At 41.6% G+C, this 12,964-nt stretch overlaps 2 protein-coding genes across 9 annotated transcripts; both read right to left on the bottom strand.

Annotated features, from left to right (window-relative positions):
• Window positions 1-1,671: 1,671 nt before the first annotated feature.
• On the bottom strand, window positions 1,672-5,835 carry LOC124477260 (ubiquitin-conjugating enzyme E2 Q2-like). 4 transcript variants are annotated; one of them, XM_047034947.1, is made up of 13 exons: window positions 5,575-5,835; window positions 4,453-4,557; window positions 4,173-4,295; window positions 4,031-4,087; window positions 3,685-3,843; window positions 3,480-3,564; window positions 3,296-3,356; window positions 3,067-3,157; window positions 2,924-2,982; window positions 2,424-2,472; window positions 2,235-2,330; window positions 1,998-2,064; window positions 1,672-1,910 (listed from the first exon to the last, which is right to left on the bottom strand). In XM_047034947.1, the coding sequence occupies exons 1-13, from the start codon at window positions 5,731-5,733 to the stop codon at window positions 1,879-1,881; spliced, it is 1,143 nt and encodes a 380-aa protein (XP_046890903.1). In that variant the 5' UTR covers window positions 5,734-5,835; the 3' UTR covers window positions 1,672-1,878. The 4 variants fall into 4 exon arrangements, with proteins under 4 accessions (XP_046890903.1, XP_046890905.1, XP_046890904.1 ...); XM_047034949.1 differs by having other exon boundaries at window positions 3,700-3,843; XM_047034948.1 differs by having other exon boundaries at window positions 3,685-3,840.
• Window positions 5,836-6,336: 501 nt separating this feature from the next.
• On the bottom strand, window positions 6,337-11,693 carry pgghg (protein-glucosylgalactosylhydroxylysine glucosidase). 5 transcript variants are annotated; one of them, XM_047034945.1, is made up of 14 exons: window positions 11,273-11,693; window positions 10,730-11,028; window positions 9,944-10,154; window positions 9,369-9,801; window positions 9,139-9,258; window positions 8,657-8,803; window positions 8,457-8,568; window positions 8,187-8,259; window positions 7,982-8,118; window positions 7,641-7,774; window positions 7,453-7,548; window positions 7,249-7,346; window positions 6,945-7,156; window positions 6,337-6,591 (listed from the first exon to the last, which is right to left on the bottom strand). In XM_047034945.1, the coding sequence occupies exons 2-14, from the start codon at window positions 10,974-10,976 to the stop codon at window positions 6,515-6,517; spliced, it is 2,097 nt and encodes a 698-aa protein (XP_046890901.1). In that variant the 5' UTR covers window positions 10,977-11,028; window positions 11,273-11,693; the 3' UTR covers window positions 6,337-6,514. The 5 variants fall into 5 exon arrangements, with proteins under 5 accessions (XP_046890901.1, XP_046890898.1, XP_046890899.1 ...); XM_047034942.1 differs by having other exon boundaries at window positions 10,730-10,995; XM_047034943.1 differs by having other exon boundaries at window positions 8,657-8,788; window positions 10,730-10,995.
• Window positions 11,694-12,964: the final 1,271 nt, after the last annotated feature.

Genomic DNA, 12,964 nt, shown 5'->3' with positions numbered 1-12,964 from the left:
GTTTGTTTACCTGAGTTTTGCCAGTTAAACACCACATCTTCAGAAAGTGGTAAAAAAAAAATGCACAAAGACCTCATAGAACAACAGTCTATAATCTATTACCATGAAAACTATATAGCACTGAAGTTGTGTATATTTTATGTAAAGAAAATAACTGAATACTAAGGGCATCCTAAATTTCTGTTAAGAGCAAGTACAGTGATAATTTCCAATATAATACACACCAAACGAGTTATCATAACATATCCTTGGTAAAGGGGAAAAGCCCTGCTCTGTTCATTCTTAATACTCAATTACACTATTTTACTCATGGGCCACTCAGGCTAAAAGGGTGCTTTGAAATCCTTGACAGAATAAAGTTGCAAGTGTGTAAAGGGGGGGGGGGGGGGGGGGGGGGGGGGGGGGGGGGGGGGGGGGGGGGGACGACCATAATTACCTTTAAGACTGAGAATGTGTAACAATTTTGCTGCAAGAATGTAGAATAAACTGTACAGATCCACAAATACCACAAATAACTGCTTTAAGGCCCCTTTCTGTAACAACTAGCTAACCAGTGAACCATGGCTTTGCTGTTTCATTGTACAACCTAACCTGTATGTTCATGGAGAAAAGGCAATACATTAATCATTATACAAGTTATCTGGGAGATCAAACAATAGCAGGGGAGGTCAAAATACTCTAAAAATTATTTTAGAGAACCATGTTTTGCTCTTATGGCATAGAACAGGGTTCTCCAATCCTGGTCCTCGAGAGCCGCTGTCCTGCATGTTTTAGATGTTTCCCTGCTCCAGCTCACCTGATTCAAATGAATGGTCATTACCCGGCTTCCACAGCGCTTGATAACGACCCATTCATTTGAAACAGGTGTGCTGGAGCAGGGAAACATCTAAAACATTCTGGACAGCGGCTCTCGAGGACCAGGATCGGAGAACCCTGGCGTAGAATAACTACATTCTGGATCAGCGCATCACTACTGCCAAAAGTTACATTTTAGACAGGTGAATCCATTCACAAATGCTGTGTGGAGCTCAGTCTCAAAATAATGCATTGCCAGGATTAAGCTTTACTTTCACAAACATTGGTCTTGTGGTAATTGGGTAAATGGCCTCATGCTACAAGATAGTGCTAGAATGTAGGGACTGTGCTATCCAATCAAATTTCCAAGACCACCCCACCCCTGCGCAATCACCTTTCAGTAACATTCTTATACAAGGATCATAAATCCAGCAAGTATCATTTTCAGAGTACAATATGTTTTACAATGCATTTTGTACCAGTACATTTTACACAAAATAAGAAAAAAAGCCATCAATAGAATTTATAGCAGTGGCACATCACTTAAACATCTTCAGTATCCATCTTCCAATTTAAATGATTTCACAAAAGCTTTTGTTAAAATCCATTGCCTTGACTGTAAGAGCTGGCAGCTTGAACTAAAAGGAGGATGAAGATAAGAAGATACCAGTTTCTCTTTGACTTTGGCCCATCTGGTGTCAGATAGGTACTCACTTTGAGGATGGTCGAGCCCACTTTTTCAAGCAGACATGCGGTTTTTCTTCGCAATTTAAGGGGGAAAAGCTTTCGAGAAAAAAATGAACATATTTAAAGATGTACGACCACTGATGTTCAGCTCCTTCACCTTGATGAATTCGAGAGGGAAAGCAAAGCGAGGCAGGAGTCTCTTTCCCACAGTGGTACAGCCAAATGAGTCTACTGAGTCAACAAGATGGAAGGATTTGTCAGAAGGTTTCCATGAGTACGATGATATACTCCCAGTTAGTCAAAAGTTCACAAAAAAAAAGTTCACAAAAAAAAGAAGAAAAAATAAAAGGAGCTTTTGACCCAGACATGTTCCCAGTGCATTAAGGAAGTGGCTTCTTATCCATCCTCTTTAGGAGGTGTGTACCAGCCTGGTGAGGGAAAGAAGAACATACATGTGGACTAATGCACAAAATCAAAGATAATTCCTGCAATATTTTACGGAAACCAACCCGTACCATTCTTTTCATGAATCTGCACAAGGGATTTGTACGACTGTTGTGCTCTTGCAAGATTGTACTGATTCTGAAAGACAATAAAATGCATGGTAGGTTCACAACTTGATGTGCAGAAAAGATAGGTTGATCACAGATCGTATGAGACATATGGCTCAACAAACGTGTCACCCAGCATCCAGTACTCAAACGTAATAGTCAACTGTCAAATTATACACATGCAATGTTTTTTTCTGTTACCTTATTGGCTCCAAACTGCACTCTGGCTTTTCCCTTGACTAGGGTAGCATTAATCTGCATGATAACAGACTCTATGGAATAGGCACTGCTCCATCCCTGGTGCAACACACAAAAGAACACAAAAATCACATCATGCAGTCAACTTAAGGAGTTAGGAGAGTATGCAAAAAGGTTAACGAATAAACAAACCTGTTTTGTGAGCAGTTCCATACACAAGGCTCCCCCACCAAGGACATAACTGAAATAGAATATGTAATGCATTAAGCCAGGGCTGTCAGTATGGATTACTGAATGTAAAGGTTAATACAGATTAATACAAAGTGTATTTCTTAGATGGTTATCAGTACGAGGGAAAACTTGCTGATAATGTGGAAAACAATGCTAATTACAGCATTGTTTTCCACATTATCACAGCATTGTTTTCCACATTATCAGCATTGTTTTCCCTCGTTTGCATAAAAAATTGTCGAGGATCATATATCCATCATTTTATTATGGATATAACCCATTAATTTTGCTGCACTTTTCATCATTTACCAGTCTAACTGTTGTAGTCACATTTTAGATACAATGTCTTTGGTATTCAAAAAAGCTTTTACACAAGAGACTTGTCATAATAATGTATGTATGTAGGTGGCAATGTACAACAGGGTGTAAAAATAATAATCTAAAAGGCACTGAGAGCTTACCCTCCAGAGAGCACAGGTGAAACTACTCGTACAAAAGGTGGATCAAAAGGAAAATTATCCTGCCAAAGCAAAACAAGAAAACGTCAGTTCAGAAGCTATACATGTCCATGGGTGCTTTTCTGAAGTCACAGAAGACCACTTACTTTATATGCAAAATTTAGTAGAATGTAGTCCACGCCTTCCTTCTCTTTTAAGACCAGCAAGTCACTATGCAGGGGACTGTCTGGGTCTACCCTGTAAAGTACAAGTAACTGGACCTCAGTTGGATTCTAACACAGAAGCTGAAAAATATTAGAGTGATTTGTGTGTGTGTGTGTGTGTGTGTGTGTGTGTGTGTGTGCGCGCATTTGCTTTTAGTACATGAGAACTTACGTCCTTATTTTGACATGCCACTCATATAGGCTGTCACTGACTAGTTCCACTGAATAAATACCTGCATCAACAACAACAAAATACATAGGACAATAAATACATATTTACACAATAGAAAATCAGTTATGAATAAGTATACCAATACAAAGGTTGGGGAATCCATTTGTAATAAACTGGCACTTGCCTGTCTTATAACTCTGTGATCTGTAGATCTCCCGGAGTTCCTTCATAAGACGATCAGAGGCTTGGACTGAACCAGAGACTGCACCCTGAAATATAACAACAAAATGGGTGGTCAAAACTGCCTGGGTATTGATTACAATAATGGAACCACAATATCAAAATGTGCCCAATTACCCCCTCCGAAAAAAACGAGAAAAGCACCTTACCGAATGAGCACTTACGTTCAAGTGGTCCTGCCTCTGGTTTTTACGAATCTTCTCCAAGATGGCCAGATTTTCCTTCTCTATTCCATCGTCCTCTGACTTCTTTCCATCTACAGGCTCCTCCTCTTTCATCTCATAATGGTCGAGATCCTCGATGTCCTGCTGCCACAGTTCACAGATGAATATTCGCACAGCAATGTCATCTACATTTACATTTATTCATTTAGCAGACGCTTTTATCCAAAGCGACTTCCAAGAGAGAACTTTACAAAGTGCATAGGTCACTGATAATAACAACAAGCCCCACATCTAAACACTCATGAGGTCATAAGAGAGCTTAGATAATCACCTCTCCCATCTCTTCTTCCTCCTCCTCTTCAGATGTCACCTCATCTGCAGGCCCGTGCTATCGAGAAGGAGAGACATTATATGGAGAGGCATTGAGAGCATTTGTTTAGCATTATTGACCGATCTGAAATATATGATACTACCTTGCGCTCTGGGTTGATGGGCCCGGCTGGTAGAGGCTGATCAAGCATCTCTACATCAGGATGTTGAGGCAGGTTGTACAGGCGACAGAGGTCGCATATGAGTCGCTTAAGCTGCTGAAGGAGCTGGAAAGTTACGAAAAATAAATAAATATGAAGATGTGTTCACATTCTTCACATAACACTGCACAATCATGCACATCAGATGGGTCAAGGTGGGGCCTGTCCATGATTAAAATAATGGATGGCATGATTCCAAGACCGTGGCAATCATGTGACTCACCAAAGAGCTGCCTTTCCTTACGTCCTCCAAGCGCTCCAACACTTCTGCAAGACTTGGATCATCAGAGTCAACAAACCATATCGGGGATGTTGAAGGATAGGACTCCTGTGCAGTGAGGTGGAAAGCAGATGACTGAATATAGGCTAAAACTGAATTCCCCAAGTCATATAGCACTCCGTAAGGACAAGCCGTTTGTAAACTCAAGGAATGGCTTGACAGCAAAATTATTGACATTTAGTCTGAAAACACATAGAGGGTGAGTAGCAGTCTTTGAGGAAAGCAGACTTCCATAAGAAAAGGCCATGCCAAAGTGCTCACGGACTACCATTTTTCAGGATACATTTTTATAGTTTACATAATCCATTTCCCATTTAATTAAAAGCATTGTGCTTGGTCTTGCCCTGTCACCTTTAAAGTAGCCTTGGTTAACACAAATACATACATTTGCTAAACAAGGTATTGCTTTACGAAATAATATTTGTTGTCATGGAAGTCTACCATGCTAGCAACTAGCCAGTAAGCTACATGTAAACAAATAGCCTAGCTAAATCAGCTGGCCATGAAAGCTTAAAGCTAGCCAACTGACCAAGTCAATTTGATATTTAATGCCATGCATTGTTTTACGAATATTCCTAGTGCAATTGTCTGTTGTATGTAAAAAAAATACCAAGTACTAGTAATACATGTACAACATGCATCGCTAGCTAGGGAGAAGCTAGCTAACGATGGGGTTGCTTGATGGTAATCTATGCTGAGTGAGTGTAGCTGACGCTATGCAGAAATTGCCTTGCTAGGTTAGCTGGTAGCCAGCTAACTACGCTAGCTAGGCTAGCCTTGTGGGCAAGTTAGCTCGCCAGCTAGGTAACATTTCTTGCAAGACAAGACACAAACTACTTAACAGGCTGGGTAAAGTTCAAAATTTTTGCTGAATGTGGCAGTCTCTGATATTCTGATAAATAGCCAACGCTACGGTAAATTAGCAAACAAGCTGGAGTGTTTGTTGGTTTCTCTGGTGTTGATCTGAATTCTGAAATCGTCATTTTTGTCGCTTCCTCTTAGCTAGCGAGTACCAGCAAAGCCTGTGTTTGGTCTACTGAGCTAACGAAGCTGGCCTGTTCTTACCGTGATGTTGCAGTGTATTATCAGCAGCTTTTCCCCTGTTACATTGAACTGACAACTAAGCTCATCGGGCTTCCAGTCAATGATTCTGAATCGTTCGTGATTTGGGTCAAAAATTGACTCCAAAAACTTCAATTCGGCCTTCAGCCCCGAAACCGACATCTTCCACTCATCTCAAGCCAGGCCGCGGGGGAGGGGGGAAGTAGAGGCAGAATGCGACCGCGCAGTTGGGTCTGAATCTCGCACGTTAGCGTGAGAGCAACAACAAAGAATAGGGAAAGGGAAAATAATCTATAACACCAGTGCCCCCCCGCGCCCCAGTTTTAAAATAAAAAATAAAAACAACGAACATCTAATGATAAATGTTTTTTCTATTGCCATTTTACTCAATTCCAACATACAAACTATCAGGTAACACGCCTGTCATTTTAAAAATAAAACAAGTCACGTGCATAGCTCTCAACAAGGTAGGATATTCATAGACGTCTCAATTATACTTCTGCCTCACACGTTCGCTCAACAAATCCATTCTAATTAAGCATGTACTGGCAAAGTATGTTGATACCCTCTCAGAACTGTTGTCATGGGGACATGAACTTGGAGTGTTTTAACATTGTTTTACATTTAATCAAGTATATTAAATTATATAAATTGTCTACTTAACCATAAATGAACCCCAAAGACAGATTTGTGAATTAAGATTTATCTGTCAATAAAGTGTATGTGTGATCTAGACTCACAGGGACCCGATGATTATTAGGTATATTTCAAGCACAATTTATTATAGTATCATATTAGGAATAAAATGCATTCCTGTTTTTATAATGTAGATTGTATCAAAGTGTATAAAAAAAACATGAAGACATGGACTACAGCGGTTTTGTCGCATTTAAGTGCACACTCCCTACTATCAAATAAACACAGTATAAATACAGTACATTCCTCAGTTTGGCCCACAAGACAACGTTGAGTCCAGTCTACAGATTTCCCCCGCCTCTTGAGGAAAAGTCACTGGTTTTCCTGAGGAAACAGCCAGTAAAAGAAAGAGTAAGTTGTGGTCATCGTGTAAGGAATAAAAAAAAAAGAGTTGTTTGACTAAGTTAATCAAAAACTCTCCAGATGTTTTGTCAAACTTTGTACAGTTCCCTGATCTGGGAAAATGACCAATTTAACAAATAAAGCTTTTTAAGATTGTAATGAATGAATAGGAGCCGTCAAAACACACAACTTTTAAAGACTTCGAAATTAACCAGCTTGACTTACTGTCATACACAGTTTCCATAAATGTAAGCTACTGTGCAGCACCAGCAAATATTTCATGAGTGATGCATGCTTCATAAACATCAGCATTTTTGCATTGCATTTTGTATTACCTGGTATGAGAGGGATTTTGGTTCCTGAGGATTTCAGAATGACCTGCAGAGGACAGGGTTTGGCATCTTCCTGTTCCCTCAGAATAATGCACACTTCCTGTGCCCTAACCAACCAGTCCATCTTAGCACCAAGGTAACTTACACCCCTTAAACAAAGCTGAGATATGTCATTGGGCAGGAGTGGGGCAAAGGCGAGACAATCCTTCTGTACTCTGAGAAGACAAAACATAAGCGATAGAGTTAAGGCACACTCTTTTGTTGGACTAAAGGTTTAGGAAAAGTATGGTGAGAGGGTAAAACTTACCTGAAGCCAGTATAGCCAAACAGCACAGCTTGCAGAAATCCCCCCATGCCTGTGAGAAAGTTTACTGCACCAGAACCATCTGTTGACTCACTCCATACCTTAAAAATAAAAGTACACACACTCACAAGCCATGTTTATGGGACAAAGAGTGACAGAAAGAAGGAGATAGTTCAGTTCAGCAGGAATAATCAACATCACTCTGACCTGGAATGGGCCCTGGATATTTTTGAAGCATTTCTGAAGTTCTTGTTGAGCTTTCTCAGCCTCTCCCAGCTCCAGCCAACCTACTGCAAACATACTCTTGCAATGGGAGAGATAAACTCAAAGCATTACATCTTACTGTTGCATGTAGTATAATTGCCATTTAGAGTGCAATGTAGTCGGTAATTTACCCATGTCATGGCAGGACCATGGGGATCTGTGACAGCCTCATATAACTCCAGGTCATTCCTTCTGACTTCTGGAGTCATTGGCAGGCCCAGAGGATAACCCAACATCACTGTGTCTGCCTGCTTCACTGGGTGACCTGGGAAGCCGACAGAACATTTAACATCACTATAAAAAAAAGAATTTCAGCAATGGTATACCATCATAACAATGGACAAAGCTATCGTCTGAGGTTTTAAAATCCGGACAAACAGATAGCTTCTTCCCGTAAACTCGGATTGACAGTCAATTAGTTATTGTTCAATTGTTCTGCAAAAGGACAGGGCTTTTTACAGAGAAAGCTCACCTTTCTTATAGCCATCAAATTCAGGGTGATATTTAATTTCTGGGTCAAATGGAATTTTGATTTGGTCAGCTATCTGCTGCCACTCTGGGGGCGCTGGGTAGTTGAGCAGACCAGCCAACTCCACAGCAAACTGGAGACTAAGAGACAGAGAATATAAAAAAAATTCATGCATTTTGGGTCCTGGTGAATGAGCACATTTTTGTACCTGAATTTGGCCACTGTGTTAGTGTACACAGAGTTGTTGACATCGTAGTAATACTCATCAGGTGGCATGACACCTGAGAGACAAGGAAACAAGTTGGACAATGAATGAAAAGCTATACATATTAACATATCTCAAATCTGGGAATAATTATGCAATTGTTTTGGAAGTGTTCTATGGCATTCTTAATACTTCAAGGACAGTTATATCATCAGCAAATTGGAGTTATTGCCTGTGAAGTGGCTTCATACAATATCGTTAATGTCACTTTACCCAAGATGTGATAGTTCTCTTCTTCTGAGCTCCAGGTTACTCTAGAAACCCAGTAATCTGCCACCCCCCAAATCACCTCACTGCCTCGGCCCTCAGTGAACATGGACAGATCCTGGAACAGTCAGACAAAGCAGCTGTACAAAGGTGGACAGAGGACAGAGACTACACTCGTGAAACGAACGACACAGATCATGAAATACCTGTGTGAGGTAAAGGTAGTGTTGGAAAGCAAGGGTGATATCTCCATTGATATGGATTTCCTGTTTTCCATAGATGTCCTCGGGACAAACCTCTCTTCCTGACACAGCACTCTCCCACGGGAACTTGAGTCCCTGTTGGGATACCATCTGTTCAAAAGAAGATCCACTGCAGCCGGCCTTAACACATCACATGAGCGTTCACAAGATTTGACTGATTCAAAGATGCTTTCATGAACCTTTTGGTAGATGGTTAGAAGTTAAATCTCCAGAGGTAGTTCTTTACTAGGGGTGGGAATCTTTTGGTACCTCATGATTCGATTCTTGGGGTCACGAATCGATTCACAATTCTTTGGTATTTTTTATTAAAAAAAAAAAAAATATGATATCGATTTTTTACATTTGTGAATCAAAGTGTATCGCTAGAAGACTGAATCGCGATTCAAATGTGAATCAATTCCCCCCCCCCCACCCCTATTCCTTACCTTGTATCCCTGCTTCTCTGCATTGTCTCTGGCCCCGTCCACTGTGCTCACCCTGTACTCCAGCACAGCCCGGGCGAACTTAGGGTAGAAGAGAGCAATACTGGGATACATCCATGTGTCCTACACAGGGGTGAGAGAGGGATGGAGTAAATACAATGGTACCCATTAGCTCCACATCTTTGTAAAAACAACAGTCTCTCTTTCAAGTTTACAGTAAACACAAGTCTCACCTGGTCCCAGAACACGTGACCCCAGTAGTCCTGCCCCTCCCCTCCATTAGACAGACCTCCAGGACTGACCCCTCCAAAGTTAGAGGCCTCATGTAGGTAAGGGAAGGCACTGATTAGGTAGAACATGCAGCCAATCAGGGCTCTACTAAGTGTATCAGGTCCAGTTAGCTCCACCAAGCTGTCCGCCCATAGCTCCTCCCAGGCCCGCTGGTGGGAAGGACGAAGGTCCCCAAATGCCATCATCTCCAGACCTCTGTCATAATGTGCCTCGGCCCCCTCTGCACTGTTGGACAATGCTACAATGAACCCCCAGCGAGACTGACTCTGCTCCGGTTGTAAGGTCAGAGAGGGCACCGTAGGGGTCCATATCATGTGTACACTGGTACATGTGCCTTTAGGGACCTCAGCAGTGGTGGTCTGTCCATGGATGTGCCTGGTGGATAAAAACAAATACCATGTGGTATCTAAATGCCAATCTGACTTTTAAAGAAAGGAAGAATGATCCTGTTAGATAACCATTTTTCTACATGAAAAAAAGTATGCTTTCTTTGTTTCTACACAGAGCATATCCTCACCTCCCACCTTTATAGTCTGGTGCAGACTGGAAGATAATGTCTTTACTGTGAGGTGTGTATGAACTTTTCAGCTTCACCGTGACTGATTCCTGTGAGGCTTCCTGACGCACCAGCAAAATCTCCATGACCAACAGGTTGGTATGGTGCCGATGAGCATAGAAAGACTGTGAAGCAGTGATGCTAGCAGTGCTTAACGAATGTGTGAACACACCTGTGAGGCAAACATATCGAAAGGGGAGACAGAGAAAGAGTAGGAGAGATGCTATAAGCAGTAGATACTAATTCATACCAGCAGTGCTCCAGTTTATAGTCTATGCCAGGGGTCCCCAAACTTTTTCCTGCAAGGGGCAGATCATTTTTCATTTCTTTAATGTGGGGCCGGGTCGGTCTGTAACAGAAACTTACATGGGCCGGAGTGACAACCAGTATTATTGTGGAGAGTTTATTATAAGGGACATTTTAATAGGTAATAACTAAGGGGAATTTTAGTTTGAAAGCCAACCTTCATTATCAAATACAAATATGATATGATTAAAACATAGGCCTATTTAAAATTACATTTTCAAAATATGTCTGTGGCATTGTTCATAGGGCCGGTCCAAATGTGTGGGCGGGCCATATTCCACCCTCAAGCTGTAGTTTGGGGACCCCTTGTCTGTGCCAACAGTAGACTCTGCGTCACGGTGAATTAGTAGAAAGAAAAACTGTGACCAGATACAGTATCATTCCAGTAACATTGAGAGAGCATTACACCAAAAAGCACAAAGCCTACAGGCCGACTATTACCTGTTCGGGTGTTAAGGGTGTAGGTGTGCCTGCTTTGCTCCTCTGTCTCCATCGTCAAAGCAAGGGGGCAAGGAACATCTGCCCGGTGACAGTCCCCACCTTCGCCATTATACACTCCACCCATGTGCATGATTTTGTTATACACTGTCCAGCCAAGCAGCCCATTGGCCAGTGGAGGTAGGTAGCGGGGGTCATTGGGTAATGTATCTGTGCTGAAGATGTAGGGGTCTGGTTTATCAGTGGCCATCGTGTGGAGGTGCGGTCCACTTTGAAAGATTAAAGGTTAAACAATAAAGTACCTGGAACAAAAGTCACACACAGACACAAACAACTACCATAAAAAATGATATTATAATCATATTGGATTAAAGTTATATAGTACTAATGTCAACAAATGACACAAACTTGACAGTTCACAAAAGAACTTCTGCATAGGCATCAAAGGTTAGTATAGTTACGCATGATTGGCATGATTTGTGAGCGAGTTAAACATTGGCTAACAGCGACAGATTCAAGCCATATGAGTAAAATGGATCACCTCACCACAAAACAATGAGTTGCAAAATATACTGAAATACCAATATCATTTCAAAAGAGATGATTAAAAGAATATAGAGAATCCGTAAAAGTCTCAGAGACAATGTCAAAGTGTCTTTACTTGCCACTCTAGAAAGGACAATTTTACAGTGAACACATGGAATGCATTTTCCATGAAAGTCCTTGCAATATTCTCATGCTCTCGTCGCACTCTTACGTGAAGAGAAGGGGTGCCTCCGTATGCAAAAGGGGGAACGCTGTTTAAAAAGTAACATTGACGATTTGATGATACGTTTACTGTTACTGTTGCAACGATCAATCTGAGCAATCCGAAGAGAAACCGTGTATTTGTAAAAAGAAACCAGTAAATTTAGCTTCCAACCAGTTTTGCTGTGTCGAGTAGGTGGGACTATGCTTGTGGTCATACCCAGACTTCGGTGAATTCGCATGTCTGAACAGGATTACTAAAGTACGGATTGGATTTATTTTATGGATGTATTTTTGTTTAAAAACGTGTCCAGGATCAGAAGTTCATAGGTTATCTCAAAGTAGCCTGTCTCTTCAGTTTTAATCATCAATCCATGTTCACACCCTAATTTCCGACAGATCCACATATATTGTACACTTTATTGTGGTACATTGGGTAGAGTATTTTTTCTGTATACAACCTACTTGGATTGATTTGAATGACAATCAATGAAATGACCCAGTGACATGCAGGTCGCTGTGTCAAACTGACCAAAAAATGTGTATACAATACAATACATAAATAGCCTAAAGTTATGAGAGAATGGCCCTTATTAACCAAATGTGAAATCAACCAGGCAACTGTGCATCATGACAGAGGCCACCTCGATATCCTCCTACTTTCATGGGCTTCATTGACAGTTCAAACAGCAGTGAAGCAGAACCATCTCTAGGTGGCATAAAGGAGCTGTTTGGAGTTTTACTGGCTGCATGCCGTGGGTCAGAGCCACAAACCCTGGGAAAAGAAGTGCTTTGCCCATATAAGGTTGCAATCCATCCGCTTCCCTCTTCCTCCCTAGCTCCCTTCCTCTCTCTCTTCCTCCGTCTTTCTCAGACCTAAGGGATATTTACAGAGAGTGTGCCTCGGCCAGTTCAGCCTACCTTATTAGGAGCTGAGCTTGTTGTCAGCAATTCCATCCCTTCAGGACAGTGGTCTATCTCTGCTCATGCACAGATGAGACAAGCAGATGGGAGTGTGGGAGAACTACAGCTTGATTCCTATGGATGGGAACTCCATCTTTGTCTGGGGTCTCATGACTTTACATAACATCTGGCTCCTTGCAATCCAAAGGACACAATACGGAGAGTATATTTCAAAACGTACACTTTTAAATCTTTGATAAATTGAACCAACACATCTCAGTGGTCTCTGTGTCACCCCCACCAAATCTTCAGTGCAACTTTGTGTGGGAATGTCAGGGAAATTATTCCAGCTGTTCCTCTACTCATTTTTTTCACTCCATCCGAATGATGTAGGACATCTGGCTACCAGGCCCATAAGAGGACGGGACACTGTTATGGGGGTGGGGGGGATAAGGAGGACGCAGCAAGTAAGCCAAACTTTCAGATGCTCACAAATGTCAGATAGATTGATGATACCACTGGTTGCAAATGCACAGACATGTTACCAAGAACAGTCAGGCATTTCAGGGAGCCCGGACAGTGTCTATA

The sequence above is a fragment of the Hypomesus transpacificus genome, chromosome 14, assembly GCF_021917145.1.
Source record: "Hypomesus transpacificus isolate Combined female chromosome 14, fHypTra1, whole genome shotgun sequence".
Taxonomy (NCBI): domain Eukaryota; kingdom Metazoa; phylum Chordata; class Actinopteri; order Osmeriformes; family Osmeridae; genus Hypomesus; species Hypomesus transpacificus.
The sequence above is the reverse complement of the archived record's forward strand: the minus strand, read 5'-3'. Positions and strand labels throughout refer to the sequence as shown.

What these genes read in the sequence shown, in the direction of transcription:
- LOC124477260 (XM_047034947.1), bottom strand. Translation starts at nt 5,733, where the DNA reads ATGTCGGTTTCGGGGCTGAAGGCCGAATTGAAGTTTTTGGAGTCAATT. An exon ending in ATCACAGAGTTATAAGACAG is followed by an intron (nt 3,357 to 3,479) that starts GCAAGTGCCAGT and finishes TTGTTGATGCAG; the next exon opens with GTATTTATTCAGTGGAACTA. An exon ending in TCACCTGTGCTCTCTGGAGG is followed by an intron (nt 2,473 to 2,923) that starts GTAAGCTCTCAG and finishes ATTCTATTTCAG; the next exon opens with TTATGTCCTTGGTGGGGGAG.
- pgghg (XM_047034942.1), bottom strand. Translation starts at nt 11,316, where the DNA reads ATGATATTGGTATTTCAGTATATTTTGCAACTCATTGTTTTGTG. An exon ending in TTGCAACTCATTGTTTTGTG is followed by an intron (nt 10,996 to 11,272) that starts GTGAGGTGATCC and finishes AATCTTTCAAAG; the next exon opens with TGGACCGCACCTCCACACGA. An exon ending in CAGAGAAGCAGGGATACAAG is followed by an intron (nt 8,804 to 9,138) that starts GTAAGGAATAGG and finishes TCTTTTGAACAG; the next exon opens with ATGGTATCCCAACAGGGACT.